Source organism: Orbicella franksi, chromosome 10 (genome assembly GCF_964199315.1).
Source record: "Orbicella franksi chromosome 10, jaOrbFran1.1, whole genome shotgun sequence".
Classification (NCBI taxonomy): Eukaryota; Metazoa; Cnidaria; class Anthozoa; order Scleractinia; family Merulinidae; genus Orbicella; species Orbicella franksi.
Genome location: NC_138154.1, coordinates 14,000,704 through 14,019,619, shown reverse-complemented (window position 1 = coordinate 14,019,619; position 18,916 = coordinate 14,000,704). Strand labels below are relative to the sequence as shown.

Below are 18,916 nucleotides of genomic sequence, written 5' to 3'. Positions count from 1 at the left end.
TCGTAGGGCGAGTAGCCCTTCCATTGCACCAAATATTCTACCTAATTAAATGAAAGGCAAAAAAATTCGTGCTGATTTCGGGTAAACACTGAATTCAGTTAATATCAACCAAGCGAGCACGTGCGAAAACAGGCACTACAACCAAACACTTACCGTTCCATTTCTTTCCCGTCTTTCGACGAACCTTTTAACTTCACAATAAGACGATCTTCTGTACTTGATTATTTTTGGCTGGCCAAAGTCGGCGTCCGCGGATGAAATCGAATTTAAGACCGAGAAGTAGCCTCTACACGGTCTATCGCGCGACGCCATTTTGGTTTCACTACAGCTTCCTCTTTAACAGATGGGCCAATCACACGCCAGCTTTATTGACAGGGTGACATGTGTGCTGGCGCGTATCAGAAATAAGCACCGCCCACTTTAGTTCGGAATTTCTGGCTATGAGATTGACGTTGTAGTGCCTATGACAACGAACCACGAAGCGTTTCTCTTCCTTCTTGGCCTGAATGTGCTTAGATCGATTTTTCGTGTGCTGGCAAAAATGGTCACAAGGCTCTGTCTCCGTGGTTGCAGCGGGTTTTTCATCCTGACATATCGTCGCTTTCGCTTTTTCGCTGTTTTGCTGGGCGTCCTAAGTTTGGTGTCATTCGCACAAGTATTTTACAGAATGGCAAGAACAACGAGTTACAAAGCTGTCGCTTATCAAATTGGCGTCGCTATCACGAAGACAAAAACTGAAGTGAATTTAAGAGACATTAAAGAAAATATCACAAACAGCAACGCTGCCTGCAAACTCCCCGTTTTAGATCCGTTTCATTCTAGCGTAATTCACTTTATGAAAGATCTTGGAAAATTGCGCTGCAGCGGTGTGAGTTATTCAAGCTTCGAAAACAACGTACTTCGGGTTGAAGGAGAAGGCGTCGTTTCGGTACAGTACAGAAAAATTGAAAGGACTCCAAGGAACGATTTTGGTGTCGTGCTTTCTGATCCGGTGAACGTTCAAAGCACGGGCGGAAATCGTGTAGCTGCCAAGATACCTAAAGGTAAGCAAAATATGCACACTTTGCACATAATTTATTTTTTCTGCCAAATAAATGAGAGTTTTAGCAAACAAGGTGTGAAGTGGAAAGGAAATGTAATTGCCCAAGGGGATTCGACCCCATATCTCTACAAGTACTAGTCCGGTATGTTAACTTGAGTCACTCTGACCACTATACACCGTCGAGACCACCATGATGTCAAACAGAGCAAAGCAACGAACTGACCAGAACGAGTAAAACGATGAGAAAAGTAAATAAAAGAGAAGGTGCAGCCGGTCCAAAATATACGGTAAATAATCAGAAAAACAAATTGTCGAGTAAAAACACAAATAATGGTGACCCAGAATTTCTTTTTTCGCCATTACAGTACATGTATGGGTACTCTATCGAAACACGAGGAACAGTCCTGGGTAAATATCAATGGAGCAATGACGCAATAATGCAACAACAGCGACGCTGACGTTGAATTTATGATTTTGCCACGAATTTCGTAATTGTCGAGATCTGTTCAGTGACGCCTATGGTTCTAAAAACGTGCTCAGGCTAAATTGTAATGACAGCGATCAATTCCAAATGAATACGGAAAAATCAGCTGCTCTCGTTCGCCCAGACTACGCGAACTTTAAAATCATTTCACGTTGTTGGCGCTGTCGTAGTGGTTTGTTTAAGCTCTCATTATCCCATTTTCACCTGCAAATTAATCAACGAGGACAATAACAAGCTATTTTGGTATTCTCATTTGTACATATGGTATGGACTAAAATACTGACTAAGCTACAAAGTAAAATTACTCCCAGCTTCGTGGGCGGGATTTCCAGTTAGAACTATCCATCTCATTAAGTGAACGTGCTCTTGGTACAAATATATTCTAACGAGGTGCTGCTACTATTGCAAAGAATCTTTTCTTTATTTGGGTCGAAGTGTGAACTAGGAATAAAGTAATTACATGTAAACATCGCTATCAAACTCCCTGAAAAGATCAGTAAAAAGAGCAAGGTTTGACTGAAAAATTGGGCAGGAGACTAAACATAAGTGAAGGAGACTAAAACGACTAATTCCAAAAAGAGCGCTTTCAAATCTAGATTTCAATTTTTATTTCATTTTCTCGATCAACGCCCGCGAGTAAACAAACGAGTTGCTGGACAACGCAGCTGAACCGAAGACATGTAGTGCAGTAACAATGCTCGCAGAAATGAATGTACCAAGGTATTTTACCAAGAATCGGCTAACAAGTTATTTAAGTAGATACTGTATTCAAAATAGTTAAGTTACACGGTACCATTTCCAGTGCAACAACAGCCGAGTAATTTACACATATTTCGCTGAAGAACTAGTTCCTAGGAAACGCAGCACCTGCGTATACAACAACAACAATAAGGGAAGACAACATTTGATCAGCTAGACAAGGAGCACTGAAGTCCGTAATGTCACTATATCCCTAACACTTAAAATATTCCAAGATTATATTTCGAATGACCCAACACATATTTCTTTAAACATTATCATTACCTTTTTACCCATTATTACTCACGAACATATATGGTTGGGAATTTATATCTTGCTTGCATTTTTATTGTTTTACATTTTACAATATTACCAATGAAAAAAGTTCTCTCGCCAAGCGAAGTTAACTTTGCTCACACCATGTGCGTATGGGCTCTCGTGCAAGGTTGGACTCAGTGCAACAGTTGCAAACGCAAACCACAAGCTGACATTCAATCACTTAGGGCCTCCACAGCTGACTGAACATTTAGTTGTCGACAACTATTTCTTATCGACAACTGAAAAACGTTATGTGTGAGAAGAGTTGTCGACAACTAATCGCAAGCACACACCAGCAACTCTTACGCTGGATACAGGAACATACTCTCGCTCGACACACGAGTGTGATAACAAGTTTTTGGGCCGCTTAAGTTGTTATCCTTGTTACAACAATCCAGAGGGAAACACGCTTGCAGCGACGGAGTTTGTCAGACTCCTAGAGGCCCCGGGATCTGTTACAGCAAAACAATCCAACGGGAAGACAGAGAATACGTAGTTCTTGGGTCCAACAGTAGAGTTTAATCCACTAACGTACTCAAAACGTAACCCGAATGTAACCAATACCGGATAGTGGTATCCGGCGTCCCACCACCGGGGGCGTAACCGAAGAACAATTTACAAAACATCTGTATTTATGCTAGAATCTAAACAAGTGATCTAATATTTCGCCCAGTAATCCTAAACCCCTATTAGCTGCCAATGAGCTCATTGTTGTTCTAAGCTATTCCATCATAGGCAGTCAGTTATTCTGCTCGTAAATATTAACTACTTACAACTCCAGGTAGTTCTCACTACAAGGTGTTACACGATAATACAGATAGACAGGTGGTTACCATGGTTATTGGACTTTCACTTGACTGCTAACTGTCGGCTTTTATGGTTATGAATATCGGCAAATTCTCCCCTCACACGAGCAAACTTTCACCCTCGACACACGAGCAACTCTTGCGCTCGACACACGAGCAGCTATAAACTCTCACACTCGACGCACAAACAACAAGCTCGACACACGAGCGACACTCGCGCTAGACATAAGAGCAACTTGTGCGCTCGACACACGAACAACTAATACGATAGAAAAACGATAGACATGCACGCGCTCGACCTGGAATGCAAGCGACCTAAACGCTCGACACGCGGGTAAACTCTAACACTCGACACCGGCAAATAGCCACGCTCGAGACAGAAACAAGAACTTGCACTAGATACGTGAGTATAAATTACCCGAGAGACACGAACGATTAAAATGCTAAACACATAAGCAACATGAGTTTGCTTCCTGCAATACCGAATGAACTAACGCTAGAAACACTAGCAAACCAGGTCGCCTGACAAAACTAAACAGCCTTACACTAAACACGAAGAAAACCTACGCTTGGTAAAGGAGCAACTATAGCTAGGCCCGCAAAACAAAAGCTAAATATAAACTTGAAAAAAGATGGAAACTAGACAGCAACAAATGAACACGCGGCTGCGGCGCGAATGAACAGTAGAATCCACCCACGAATATATGCCACCCCTAAGTATCAAAGATAAATAAGAATAACCTCGAAGAACAAAGACGCAGGTAAAGAATACCTCGGCAGGTTGAGCTTCAGGGACGGCCGGTTGCACGTTGTTTGTTGCCTGGACTTGCGGAGCGGCGGGCACAACGTTAGGTACGGCCGGAACAGGAGGGTTCTGAAAATCTAAGTTAGCAAGAGCGACAGGGTCGGGCTCAGCAGGTAAAACAGAGCAGGACAAGGCTTCGGCGACGTTTGTACATGCGGACTAAAAGCTTTTTGCCCATGGTGCACGTGCTAGCAAAACTTCGCGAAAAGAGGGAACAAAATTAGAAAACAAGACTTAGATAGGTTAATGACTTTCCATAAGGACTAACAACGGTCTAAATGTCCAGAATAGGGTGGTGAGAATGTTTATCAATAGCGCGGCATAAATTCGTGACTATTCCAGCAGTGAAGCTACAATCATGGACAAAAGCAGTTGAGATACTCCCCGAAAAAGACCTGTTTCGTTGAACGCGTGAGTTTTTCAATCTTCAATTTTCAGCACATTTCGACCCCCTCTTCCCCTTTCAATGTTGTAACCACGTGGCAGTGTCCACGGAGCGTATTTCAACATTGAAAAGGGGGAGAAGGGGGTTGGCTATCGACAAAAAGATGTTTTTTGAAATTACAGTAGGACGCCGATAGAAAGCGTTTGTTTTGCCGCTCAAATGTGTCAACACTTTTGTCCATGATTGTAGCATTTAGTTGTCTTTGACAAATAGTTGTCGACAACTAAGTGTCTAGTCTCTGGAGGCCCCTGCAAACACTAGCATGTAACTGCTTGGTCTTTTGTTTGATCCAACGTCAAAAATGTCTTTTGTGTCTACAGATGCCTTTTTTGGAAATGTATCGGTGGACACCGACTTCATCCGAGTAGACGTCAAAACGTCTTCGGGCGAGACGAAATCAGACCTACATATGTACGTCTTTCCTAAAAAGGAAGTTCTCGAGCGACAACCGCAGCCTGGTGGTATTCCACTGGATGTAGCACTCGTTATGTTTGACTCCACATCAGCTGCTAACTTTAGAAGAAAAATGCCAAACAGTTTAGAATACCTGACCAAGAATCTAGACTCAGTGTTGCTGCAAGGTGAGTTAGCATGTCATCGAGCCTCGCGATAATGGACTGCTCTTGCAGACCGACACAGTCTTGTGCAAAAGTTCTGCAAGTGAATTTTGACAAAATTCAGTCCGAGCCGTTTGGGGGCTTGTTGACGAATACAGCCCCTTGGTCCAGCGAATTATCGCTCGACATGCCGAGAAATTCCTCTCGAACTTAAAAACGAACTTTCGATGAAACTTCGCGAGAGTGAAAGTCGAAAATCACGTATTTTGTTCACATTAGTTTTGCACAATACTTTACATAGCATTGTCCTAGCCACATAAAAACAACGAATGCATGTCCAATCTCTCTCAAGGAGACACCTCGCCTATATGGACAATTTTATGCTGTCAATGATATCCAGGTACGGGAGGTTTGACAGTATAGTTAACAATCTTGAAGCTACCGAGAGAACAGAGGGAAGTTTGACGCCTAGTTAGCCATTTTTGTTTGATTGACAGGTGAGACAATCGTAGGAGACGGCACCACTGCACAACTTGCTGCAATGCTTACTGGGCTGCCGGAGAAGGCACAGCAGGAAGCTCGGAAGAGAATAAGTCATTCTAAGCCCGTGGACAGCTGGAGGTGGATATTTAAAAACTACAAAGAGAAGGGATACGCTACCATGTTCTCGGAAGACGCGCCACGATATGCTTCGTTCAATTATCGCTTGCACGGTTTCCAAGATCCGCCGACGGATCATTACGCAAGGCCATTCTGGATGGAGGCTGACAAAATTTTGAGAGGGCTTTGTATTAATAATCGACCATCACACGACATGTCTTTGAAATACCTGCTGAGTTTTTTTCGTAGATACAAAGACAAACCAAAGTTTGGGTTTTCATCCCACGCGGCTATTTCACACGACGACATGAACGCGATTGGTTATGCAGATGACGATCTAAAAGAGTTCTTGCAAATGTTTGAGAAAGAATCATTGCTGGACAACACTCTGCTGATTGTTTTCGCCGATCACGGGGCGCGATTTTCGAGCCTTAGAAAAACGATTCAAGGTAAACTGGAAGAGAGGTTTCCATTCATGTCAATTACGACACCCAAATGGTTTCGTGAGAAGCACGCAGACCTTTACAATAACCTCGTACATAACTCCCGCGTTCTAACATCGCCATTTGATGTTTATGCTACCTTTCGCCACATCTTGTCATACCCACAATACCCCAGCGAGATTATAACCGGTCAAAGCTTGTTTACCCGGATTGACGAGAGAAATCGCACTTGTGCTAGCGCTGGCGTAGAAGATCATTGGTGTCCATGCCTTGATTTGGAACCCGTCTCAATTGATGAGCCGGCAGTTAAAAAATCAGCGGCAGCTGTACTAGAATATGTCAACAATCTGACGTCACAAGGTGATGAACTATCAAAGTTGTGTCAGCGGTTGATTTTGAAGGAGATAAAGACCGCGTTCCGTGAGATGCCAAAAGAAGCCATGCAAAGGTTTCAAGACACGAAGCACGGCACAGCTGATGCGTGCGACAATTGTGAAATAGTTTTGGGAGATAAAGCGGAGAACACTCTTGTTAGAGACACATTGTATCAGCTTCAGATTCTTACATCTCCGAATGAGGGATTTTATGAGGCCTCTGTTAAAATGAACAACGGTGTTCCTTCAATTGTAGGGGACCTCAGTCGAATTGACGCTTACAAAGACCAACCATATTGTATAATGGAAACCTATCCTCTTTTACGAAAATTTTGTTATTGTTCACCGAAATCTTTTGCACAAAAACAATGAAAAACTTCTTTTTCACTTTTATTCAAAACCCACGTCATGGGGTGCTAAAGCTCCATCGCAAGAAATTGAATGACATCACCGGACTCGGATTAAAAAATATATGCGACAGTAGATGAGCTTATATTTTGCAGCGGGTAAGCCCTGCGTTTAAAGTTTATTTATTTCAGATGGTGTAATTTATGATGAATATGAACATTAATGCTTACTTACTAGTTCAGATCGTCGGAGGCGCGTTGGCCACTCGCTCAGATCAAATGCAAAGTTTTTAGTATTTGTGTAATTGTAATCATCAAGGCATATTACTTTTAAAAAGTGAAAGAGACCCTTACAAAGGGGCCTGAGGACGTGTCGGATCACGCTCAACTTATCGACTAATAGTGGCATTATTACGAAGCTAATAAAATTCTAACGATGCAAATTGTGGCGCTTTTTAACCATGAACTAGAAGCAAGAAACCTCGAGAGCTTTCGAAAATTCAAAACTCACCTAAATAGACCCTTCCGACGGTTACTGGCGTCATCTCCGTTGTGGTGGGGAGGTGGGTGGGAGGAGTGGAGAATGGGTAATATGCTAAAATTATCGAAATATCTAAAAAAATGGGGAGCTTGATATTCACAGCAAATCTTACATAGTCAACTGGTCAACTCTCGTTATAGCAGAGACTCTCTGGAACCATTATTTGTGTTCCTTTTATGATTTGTAGCACGAATCATATAATCTACTTTGACACATAATCATCTTATGCAGTCCAAATTAGTGCACAACTAGTAAACATTACAAGAATGCAGAATCCAAGTTGTCCGTCGTAACTAGAGTGGAACAGTAAAAATATTACTTTGCGACGACATCAGGTGCATGTTAGACTCGATTACCAGCCGCTGTTCGATCGAGCCTAATCAGGTGCCCGCAATTCCGAATCATGAGCGGGAGTTGTTTCCATACATTAATAGCGGGTGGCCGGGGTAATAGCGAGGTCCGTGTTTAAATAGTGGGATGTCCGTAATAGCGGGGTGTCCTTGATAGCGGGTTGTCCGTAATAGCAGATGTCCGTAATTGCGGGCGAGATTTGACCTGTCGACTGTATACACTTTGTATGGACTGTCGTGACGCAAGCTACCTTTAAGACTCGCATCGATAGCCGTAATCGATGCTTGTTGTAAGCAGACATCCACGGATTGCTTGCTGACAAACAAGTGAAACTCGGACTGTCAGGACAAGTTTACCACAGCCACCTTAAAAATAGAGAGGGAGGCTTAAAGAACAGTGTTATTACAGAACGAACAGCTGTAACAATACTAATGACAACTCTGACAGCCTATGACGTCATGTCTTAGCTCTCTACAAAGCACCATAAACAGCAGTGTCATGTTTCTTTCTCACGAACAAGCAGTCGATGTCGCCATAGCGGATATCTAAAATGTCTAACACCCGATTAAAGCGTATATGCAGCCCCTTCTATGTTGTGAAATATGCTCGCTCTCGTCTGATGGTCGTTTTGTTATTTGTTATTTGTTTCGTGTCCTTTATGCTTCTGTATCAAGGAACTTTACTTTTCAAGTCTTACACTGGTAAAATTCGCTCTCCAACTAGTGTCTTATCCAAGGAACGTGTACGCGACGTTGCTTGCAGGCTTCCCGTTTTGGATCCGTTTCATTCTAGCGTGGTTCAGTTTACAGAAGATCTTGGCAAGCTACGCTGCGAAGGAGCGAGTTATTCAAGCTTCGAAAACAACGTTCTCCGGGTTGAAGGCGAAGGCATTGTTTCCGCACGGTACAGCAAGATTGAAAGGACTTCAGGGAACGATTTTGATGTTGAGCTTTCCGATCCGGTGAAAATACAGCATATGAGCTCGGGGAAGAACGGTGAGTTGTTTTAACAACATTTCTATGCCTATTGCGAAATATTCAGGACTAAAAAAAGGTGTATTAATAAATTACTTGTAGTCAAGTATTTACCGATAACATTCACTCAGAAACAAAAATTCTGGCCTTCTCTTCTCCCTCGATAAGCCAAAATAGGATTAGAATCTTCGTTTTCTATGATTAACTGTCAGAACCGATCTTATGTTTATAATAATTATGTGTTAACCAATCTTTTTGGTTCATCAAACGGAGTGAAGTAGTAAAACGAGTGAGACAATTGCAGATTGGGCAAAGTGCAATCGGGGGTGGGGGGGTGGGAGGGATACTTCCTTACGTGGGCTATACAGGTATGTGCGGCCCCAAAGGGTATGGTTTTTCAGCAGTTTTGGTCATGAATAGGGTATCGATTTCGGCTATTTTAGTAATAAATAGGGTATGGCTTTTGCCATTCAGTCTTGATATGGGTATGTATGTTTGTTTGTTTTCATCATTATCGATAAGACCATCAACAAAAGCCCTTCACAAATTATGTTTCACATTGGTCTGAACAGGGAACTAATCATAAGGCAAGTCCGAAACAGGGTATTGAATTAAATAGGGTATCGAATTTTTGGTCAAGTCATAAATAGGGTAGGAGTTCTGGGAAGCGGGCCGCACACCTCCACCCAATTTTTCTGGGAATACCCCCCCCCCCCCGGGATTGCAATATACAGCTCTGATACATACTAGTCATACAAGTCTTCGTCGCTGCTTTCATTAAATTGACTTTTATGGCGAGTAAGGGCTTTTCCCCTTGCATAATATGAACTGACAGGAATCTTAATAAGACATATAACCCTTGCAATGTGTTTGTTTGACGGTCTCACGTGTGTATTTAGTTAGCTCCAAAAATAACTAACAATAGCGTGCGAACAGGTTTTCAGACGCTGCGCGCGGGACAAGCAAAGGCGTAGCCTGAAATGTCAGTCATTTCCTGTTCGGTCGAGAGACGGGGATTAGGCTGAGGGCGGGAGATAGGGTCGATTTCTGTTACACTTCATTCTAGCAAAAGCGAAGTCGGCGAGCGAAGTGTGCCGGTGAAAGGAGAGCCTGTACAGACGCCCCTCAAAAGGTGTCAAGATTTTGACAACTCGTTCGCTTTAATTAAAGAGAACCCTCGGGGTATCACGGCTCGACGCATGTGCAAGCTACAATGTTAATTTTTCAATTTCATTGTTTATAAAACAATATGATACACGTAGTGACTCTTGCGGGAAATTTGCCTTCGAAAAATATATCTCGGTCAGTCGCGAAAACGTGACGATATAGTTGAGAGTTCTCATTGCAATTCATATCGTATTTTCCAACCCCCAGTCGACCTGCACCTCGTTAAAACCTCTACATGTTTGTGTTGTTTACCTATTGTTTCGTTTAGCCAATATCTGTAGAACCTTGTAAGCCAACAGCTACTTCAAGCATTCTTCACCAGCGTAATCATGATCTGATCTTTCAGTGATCAGGTGAAAAACTAAACATTGCGGCTACTATCTGTAGTATTATATGTACCTTTTGAATTTCGAAGCAAGAGCAATTTTTGGCGAGCGTTATGAGCATGTATCGGATTTATCAGCACGCGCGCATTTTCCACGAGGAAGGCGACCCTTGATTACTTCTGTTGAGAAGGCAGACAGGTAAACAAATATTTGAAATATTACGTGCTGTTCCACAAATTGATCGGCAGTCTTCGCTTTGAAATGTCACTCATAAATACCAAAAGAGCTCTAAATGTATTCTAGGTGACGGTTTGGACAATAAATCCATTTCAAAACGGGGGTGTTCGGAGTTTAAGACAAACGAAAAGTCACAAAATTGAAGCAGTAACGAAACGTGATCGCTGATTCGTGTATATGACCGGAAGTAGACTCAATCCTTTCACCTGTAGACCTGATTCATCTGCAGCTCTTTCAATTAATACAAACGATCTTATGTTGAAACGTTTTCTTGAATTGAACTTGCATAATTGGAAAAATAATATTGAAATTACTGTTGTTCATTTTATGACAGTTCATTCATGTTATTACAGTTCAATTAAATAGTAACTTTTCACTCTCACATGCCGGATGGGCAAGGTCTGCCAACTAAATAAAAAAAAAAAAGTAAGGGCAGGGAAGTAAAATATGAAAACTGCCTGTCCGAAGGGCAAGCTGGAATTCAAGATCTTCAAGATACGTCGAGACCTTCTATGAAATGTATCTTCGATCTAAAATTTTGTCGACAGTAACAGTAACTAATCTGTAATGTGAATGCGTTGAGAGCAAATTGCTTTTGCTCTTAAGAGAATTGTACCCAAAGGGCCAGAAAGCAAGGGATTTTCGGCTTTATACATTACCGGTAGAAAAAGGTTAAGTCCGCCTACGAGCCAAGTGGCCCAGTAGGCCGGAGCTTATCTCGGTTTCTGTGGCATGAAGCGACTAGGAGTATTTCTACTCCCCCCTGGATGGGATACTAGTCCATCGCAGGGTTACCCCCAGCATTAAATTCGCCAGTACTCATTTAAACACCTGGGTGGAGAGAGGCACTGTGTGAGTAAATTGTCTTGCCCAAGAACACAACACAATGTTCCTGGCCAGAACTCAACCCCGGCCGGACCGCTCACTCCGCAGACGAGCGCACTAACCATGACGCCACCGCGTTTTCTACCTTTTAAATTTCTTTAGTATACCTTCGCCTCTGATCCGAAAGCTTGACGGGCTTACAATGCGACTGATAATTAAAAGGCGAACAATCGAACGTTATTTCCTATTTGTATGTGTAAAATGTCGTGAATGGAGAATCGTGTGTTTCTGAATCCAAAAACAAGAAACGATTCGCTGGTACGGCGTACGCAGACGAGCTTCTGCCCGATGGAGATGAGAAAGGTGGCTCGAAAACTTCAGTAGGAAGCCGAAAGAAAACGCATGGTTTAAGAAAGAGTTGAAAAAGTGCTTGGAAAGCGATGTGCGGAGGCAAGAGCGATTTGTAAGTCGGCCTTGCCAACAATCTCTGGTCGCGAATGTTCGAGTGATGCTCAATCTACAAAATGGCTGAATCTATGGAAAGTAACCTGAAAACAGCTGTTTGCCTAACTTTCGAACAACTTATTTCACACGCAGGTGTACCTGTGGGAGCTGTTGCTGCGATCTCCTGACAAACGTAAGCAAATGCTATTGCTGTGAGGAGATAGAAGACTGCTTTTAATCAGTCTAACAAGCGAAAGTGTGCGTGAGGATCTCGAGGAGGGACAGGAGTTGAACTGTGTAACACTCTGACCTCAGACCAGTTTGCCCGGAAAAGTTGAGTCTTCGACTAGAAGGGACAGGCAAACACGCTAAAAAACTGGCTCAAAGGAAAGATATATGGTGGGTCTTCCTTTGTTTAATGAGCTATCGTTCATTTTCGAGTTTCCGATCGCAAAAAAAAAACACACACACACACAAGAAAAACAGACAAACAAAAAAACAAAGCACAATAAGCAAACAAACACAACTCACTGGAATCGAAGAGCCTGTTATGGCAAGCCAATTGTGGCAATATTCAATACCTAAATTCAATTTCAATTCAATGAAATTCAATTTCAATTCAATTTCAATTCAATTTCAATTCAATGAAATTCAATTTCAATTCAATGAAAATTCAATTTCAATTCAATGAAAATTCAATTTCAATTCAGTGAAAATTCAATTTCAATTCAGTGAAAATTCAATTTCAATTCAATGAAAATTCAATTTCAATTCAATGAAAATTCAATTTCAATTCAATGAAAATTCAATTTCAATTCAATGAAAATTCAATTTCAATTCAATGAAAATTCAGTTTCAATTCAATGAAAATTCAGTTTCAATTCAATGAAAGTTCAATTTCAATGCAACGAAATTTATTCAATGAAGAAAGTAAATCACGATTCAAAGAAAGTATATATAGTTACTCATCCCGTTGAAAATCACTTCCGGTTAGTGACCGGAAATGGTAAGTTGCATCCGGGGTAGTTAGAATACGGGAGCTGTATGCTTTAATTTTTCCGCGGGAACATTTTACTGGCAATATGGCGCGTGCCGAATCAGAGTTTGACGCGGAAAAGGATTTACCCAAATTTTTGTCGTCTGTGCTGGATAGGACAGAGGAATATATAAGCAGCAATGAAACAAACATCAAAGACTTGCAAGTACAATTTGTAGTTCTCGATAGAACTGTAAGTCTTTTGCGTTCTATTGCCTTTGACATTGAGCAAGATCGGATGGAGTGGGAGTCCCTAGCTACAGCCTTTTTAGAAGTACTACGGGCTATCGAAAATCACATCAAAACTCTAGCAGTAGAACCTTCATTAATTTCACGAAGTGAATGCGAAACCCTCAGAACGGGAAATCCTGGGAGACCTCAGTTCTACGTACCTGCCGAAACGTTAGAAGATCTTGGACTTGGATTCTCAATGGCAAAAATTTCTCGGATGTTTGGCGTGTCTCGCTGGACAATTTATCGCAGAATACAGTCATATGGCTTGCAAAACACGGTGCAGTTTAGTTTGTTGTCGGATGCGGAATTGGACGAGTTAGTTCTCGAATATATGGGTCGTCATGGATTTACAACAGGGCGAACATACTTAGCCGGGTACCTTAAGTCAGTTGGACTGAGGGTTCAAAGGAGAAGAATTCGTGAGTGTTTGGCAAGGGTGGATCCGGCGAATACTGCCTTGAGGTGGGGGATTGTTGTTTCTCGTAGGCAATACTCGGTCCCGTGGCCAAATTCTCTATGGCATTTAGATGGGCACCACTCTCTTATTCGCTGGGGTCTTGTAATCCATGGGTGCATAGATGGTTTTTCCAGACGGATTATGTTTCTCAGATGCAGTAATAACAATCTTTCGCAAACTGTTCTGGAACTTTTTCTGAAAGCAATTGAAAATGATGCGTTGTGGCCATCACGTATTCGTGTGGATTATGGTGTCGAGAATGTACAAGTTTGTGATGCTATGGTGGAAGCAAGAGGTGAAGGTCGGGGGAGTTTTATAGCAGTTCCCTCCACCAGAAATCAGAGAATTGAAAGACTGGAGGGACGTGTTCAGGTGCGTGTGCCATCTTTTCTATTACGTGTTTTATGCATTGGAAGATACAAGCTTGCTCAACATCGAGAACCCAACGGATCTATTTGCGCTGCATTTGACATTCATCCCAAGAATAAACCTTGCACTTCGCGAATATATGGAGGCTTTTAACCATCACAAGGTAAGGACAGCAAACCATTGGTCTCCGTATCAGATGTGGGTAAATGGCATGCTAAACAAGGAGAACCCCTTACCACATGGGCAACTAGACGAGGATCCCAATGATCTGGAATTCTACGGTGTTGACCCTGACGGGCCATCTCCATTTGAAGATAGCAATAACAATGTTGTTGTTCCCCCAGTCACATTACCAGTTGAACATCAGTCAGTTCAAGCGAAAGTTCTGGAGCAGATAGACCCACTGGCGTCATCAACACAAATGGGCATGGATATATACACTAAAATTCACCAGATAGTAAAAGAAAGGATTGAAAACATTTAACAACACTATACCTTATTGACAAATTGTGCAGCTATGTGCAGTTGCTGTGTGGGATGTGCAGAGATAAAAAAAATCAGGAACAATCATGTAACAGGATCCAATATGGCTGCAAGATTGCCAATCAAGTTCAGTACACAACGTACTTAAGTAACTTCAACTTGTTTTATTTCAGTAAAATACAACAGTAACATCAGCAGTTATCTCTGGTGGAACAGATATTATCCTCGCATTTCAATGGATATGACACTGTGATAGAATTAATTAGTGAAAGTTCTTGTGACTAAAAACACTTACAAATAATGTCAACTTTTTGTAACCTATAATCAGAACATTACAGCTTTCCAAAATATGCATTTGCAAAGGCCAAATCATAAAGATTAAATAGTTGCTCCTCACTTGGCAGCAATGAACCATTTGTACATCTTGGTAAGCTCAAGGTATTTGCACAGGTGTTAGCAGTAGGTAGAAAAGGGCATTCTGTGTGGGGGTTTGTGCCATGACTTGTTGCCTCAACGAACTCTATAGAAGGTGCTACTCTAAACCCTAGTAGGGGCTCTTCGTCACTGCCAGTAACAAATTGAAGTATATGCCCCAAAGTGATTGCACCCCTTTGCCCACTTGCTGCAAGTCTGGTGTATTTAGAGAACAACTCATAAATTTCTGTTTCGAAACGGCGTGCATTGCTACCCTCTTCAGAAAAATTTGGTGAAAGAAGGGCCATCAACTTTCTTCTCGATAAAGCATAACTTTGGGAAGGTCTGAAAAGATGAAGGAAGTTAGGTATAGCATTCCCTATTTCATAAAGCCCCAGATTTTTAAAACCAATTCGAAGCTTTGCAATACAAGGGCTTGATGGCTCTTGGGAAGAAAAAAGTGCTTGGAGGTTATCTTCTTTCACAAATCTGGGGATACTGCCATTCTGCAAAGTGCTAAGGGCCATAATAAGCCCAATGGTTGAATAATCATTAGCAAGATGGTCTTTAAGACCATTGTCAAAGTATGTAGCTTTAATATCTCGTAAACATAGGCGAAAGAACTCTTTTCGAGGGCCACCATAATCCTCAGCACACTCACCATAAAATCCAACTGAGAGTGTTAGTCTGGGGTCTTTTAAAAATTGCACTTCATCCATTGCTGATTTTAAAACATCTTGTCGATTGATTAAGATGAAGTTGGTTTCACCCTCTAGACTTTCAGAAACATCTTGCACATCCAGTGGCCTTCCGCTTACAATCACACTTTGTGCATAACGTAAAATTTCTACAGGATTCTCAATGCCATTGGCTCTACAGTAATTTACACAACGCTTTGCAAGCAAATCCACTGATGGATCTTCAGTGTTATCAGCTAGTGTCTCCTTCCCTGCTGACTGAAATCCTGTACTACCCTCTTCAGAAATGGGTACTGATTGCATTTCACTTTGCTTCTGTTGTTCAGAAACTGGTTGACTCAACATTTCTGCCAAAAAAGTAAAATTACAGGATAAATAAATATTTGCTGACAACTTGCCTTGTGAGGAACAAGCCAGAAGCTTTGTACTATGACTACAGAAGGAGATGGATTTTTATGCCAACAAGAGTTTTTACCATGGGCAACTGTTACACACATTGCCGGTTTACTGTTAGCACTAGAAATATGATCTGCAAAAATTTTAAAATGAAAAAAAGATCTCTTACTCTATTTTACAGAATTCAAGTACTGTAGTAAAAATGAAGAAATGTTACCATGGTAACAATTTAGTTTTGGCATTAAAACTTTGCCTCAAAAACTCTAGCAAAGGAAGAAAGGCAATTTCAAATTGTCTTAAGTGTCACTCTACAGAGCAATGCTGGCACACCAGGAAATTATTACACTAATAGGCACACAATCTACATTGTTTCGATTTCCACAAATGTATGAGACTATGTTTAACCTTTGGGGGCCAAACAACCCATTTTCAATTTAACAAAGTTTTCATTCTTGTTTATAATTTATTCTCCACATCCAGGACTAGCAAATTAACAACGTTGTCCTCTCCTTGTCTTGGGTTCCCTGGGGATGGTCCATGATACCTTGACATACAAAAAAGGCAGCAAATTTAATATTTTAATGTTAGTATTGTTTTTTTTTAAATTGTATTAACTAGGCCCAAATTAATGACAGCAATAACATACTTACCAGGCAAATCATCATGATCTGATGAGCTATTTACGTCACCATCGCATATTAAACAGTTCAGTCCACTTTTCAGTTTAACATAAATAGCTCCTTGTCCGCAGAGCAGTTTCACTTGCTTGTACGAGTACTCTCCACAACTGACAGGTATGCTTAACTTCCGCCGGTTAGCACGAAGAAACACAAAATCCCCATTACCGACTAATGGATGTTTTAGTCTAATTGCATCGCCAATTTTGGATCGAATTTCTGCCTCTCCATCCGTGCTCACTAAATTAACAAATCCTCGAAGCAAAATGTTGTCATGGTTAATTGACAAATTTTCTTCGTCGTCATCGTCGTCCTCCACATACATAAGAGCAAATTCAAACGGTTTAGGCTGTTCTGGAGTTGTTTTTTGTTTCTTTGCTCCACTACTACTAGGCACGGTAGAAGGTGATGCTGCTCGAAGTCGCTCCCGTTGACTCAAGCGAGAACACAATCCTGTACTTCGACTTCTTTGCAACATGGACCGAGCTCGTTCGACAGCACTGGAAACGTTGCTCGTTGAACTGAAGTTATTTCCTGATACTCCTTGTGTAACTGAATCCGTAACGTTCCCATTTGAGCTGGAACTACTACTGGCTAAGACTTGCGAAACCAGTCGCGAGCATTCACCCAGCGAATCTGCAAGATTTCGAAGACTTTCCTCCATTTTGTCGGCTAAAATGGCGGGAGGAGATTTGGCCGATTCCCGGATGTTCCACCCAAGATGCTTTGCGCATTGAATAAATTTTCATTGAATTGAAATTGAATTTTCATTGAATTGAAATTGAATTTTCATTGAATTGAAATTGAATTTTCATTGAATTGAAATTGAATTTTCACTGAATTGAAATTGAATTTTCACTGAATTGAAATTGAATTTTCATTGAATTGAAATTGAATTTTCATTGAATTTCATTGAATTTCATTGAATTGAAATTGAATTTAGGTATTGAATATTGCTACAATTGGCTTGCCATAGCCTGTCCGCAGGCCGCGATGTCACAAGAACATTTATGATTTTAGCGGATAACTGAACTGTTCAGTGAGCAAAAACGTGAACGATAACTCCTCTTCTGATCTTATATTACGCGAAAGCCCTCTCGGGCCGCCATTTTAATGTCACGCAACGCAAATACTTTTAAATTCAATCGTTCTCTGTAATAAAATGCGGAACCCTGTCGAACTTAAACGTTGTAAAACGTCAAGATCTTAGAGGGTCTTCTATCTGATGAAACTAAAACTTCAGAAGGATTGGTTACTTTTAATTTTGGAAAAAGATGACGTCATATGAAAACCGGCAATAGCTAGGTATGCTCCAGCTTGATTTAAAGTGCCCCTAAAATCAAATTTTCCGTCTTCTTTGTTTGAACGCTTTCTGAAAGTACATGCTGTTTTCACTTACCTCCCAAAATTTGGGTTTGATACAAGCAAGGGAAGTCACATTTTTCGAACGGGAAAGGTAGCGATATTTACCGCCGCCATTACCGAACAGTGTTCCAGTGAGCCAGAAGAAGACGCGGTTACAATTTAGAGGAAGTGACGTCAGACTCTCAACACACCGAAGGCACATGGCTAATTTCCCATACAAAACCTCTATATCCGAGCGTGTTATTGTAAAATAATTTTATAAAACCGTGCTTCCAGAGTGGTGAAACGGACAATGCCTGGTAGTCGTTGTGTAGTTCAAGGCTGCAGCAACTACTCAGATCACAGTATCGGCGTTTCGTTGCATACAAGCCCTGCAAATAAGAGCGACGGCGACAAATGGGTAAGGTTTGTTCGAACGCATCGAGCAAATTTTAATCCGGCGGGACGCTTCATGGTCTGCTCCGAACACTTCGACGAAACCTGCTTTGGCAGAACAATTCATTTCGAGGGATCAAGAAGATATCTTCTGCCGCATTCTGTGCCAACCATTTGGAAGAAGGTTGTCGAACAACCTCTTTCACAGCGGAGTCGTCGTAAGGTAAACCATGTGTGTTTTGTTTGTTACCCTACCTCCTACTAAACAGGCCCTATGAAATGTACCCTTTCGAGGAAAAAAACTTGGAGTATGCAACAGTTCTAGAGTCGGACATTCTGGGTCACTATTTCTCCTATACACTCTTATTTAGTTTATTTGCCCTTTCCGGCGAACAAGACATATAGGTACCGGAAAACGTACGGGGCATCTTAGATGTCTTCAGTATCCGGTATCTACAAACTCTAAAAATTATGCGACATTTCAGATCTCACATTCCTATCCATGATGGCATGTTTCTTTCAAACATAACTAGCTATAACTTGAATACTTTTGTTTCCATAGATCATCAAGGAATTGGTTTCCGAGCC

General features: G+C 41.4%; 2 protein-coding genes and 2 pseudogenes across 4 annotated transcripts in view; 3 read left to right on the top strand and 1 right to left on the bottom strand.

Annotated features, from left to right (window-relative positions):
• Window positions 1-18,916, top strand: part of LOC145499291 (uncharacterized) — a 189,210-nt gene that overhangs the window by 139,298 nt on the left and 30,996 nt on the right. The window contains exon 1 of one of the 3 annotated variants that reach the window (XM_081478792.1): window positions 7,534-8,846. The exons of the other annotated variants lie outside the window; for them this stretch is intronic. Coding sequence (XP_081334918.1) covers window positions 8,402-8,846 — 445 coding nt within the window. The 5' untranslated portion in view covers window positions 7,534-8,401. Of the gene's footprint in view, window positions 1-7,533; window positions 8,847-18,916 lie in introns of those variants that run through there. 3 annotated transcript variants of the gene reach the window in all.
• On the top strand, window positions 316-6,984 carry LOC145499804 (uncharacterized; annotated as a pseudogene).
• Window positions 12,610-14,494, top strand: LOC145499994 (uncharacterized; annotated as a pseudogene).
• On the bottom strand, window positions 14,579-17,522 carry LOC145499993 (uncharacterized). Its single transcript, XM_081479509.1, has 2 exons — window positions 16,562-17,522; window positions 14,579-15,862 (listed from the first exon to the last, which is right to left on the bottom strand). The coding sequence occupies exons 1-2, from the start codon at window positions 17,250-17,252 to the stop codon at window positions 14,736-14,738; spliced, it is 1,818 nt and encodes a 605-aa protein (XP_081335635.1). The 5' UTR covers window positions 17,253-17,522; the 3' UTR covers window positions 14,579-14,735.

Coding starts and splice junctions, on each gene's coding strand:
- LOC145499993 (XM_081479509.1), bottom strand. CDS start 17,252: ATGGAGGAAAGTCTTCGAAATCTTGCAGATTCGCTGGGTGAATGCTCG. Junction 15,863..16,561: donor AGATCATGATGATTTGCCTG/GTAAGTATGTTA, acceptor CTTTTTTGGCAG/AAATGTTGAGTCAACCAGTT.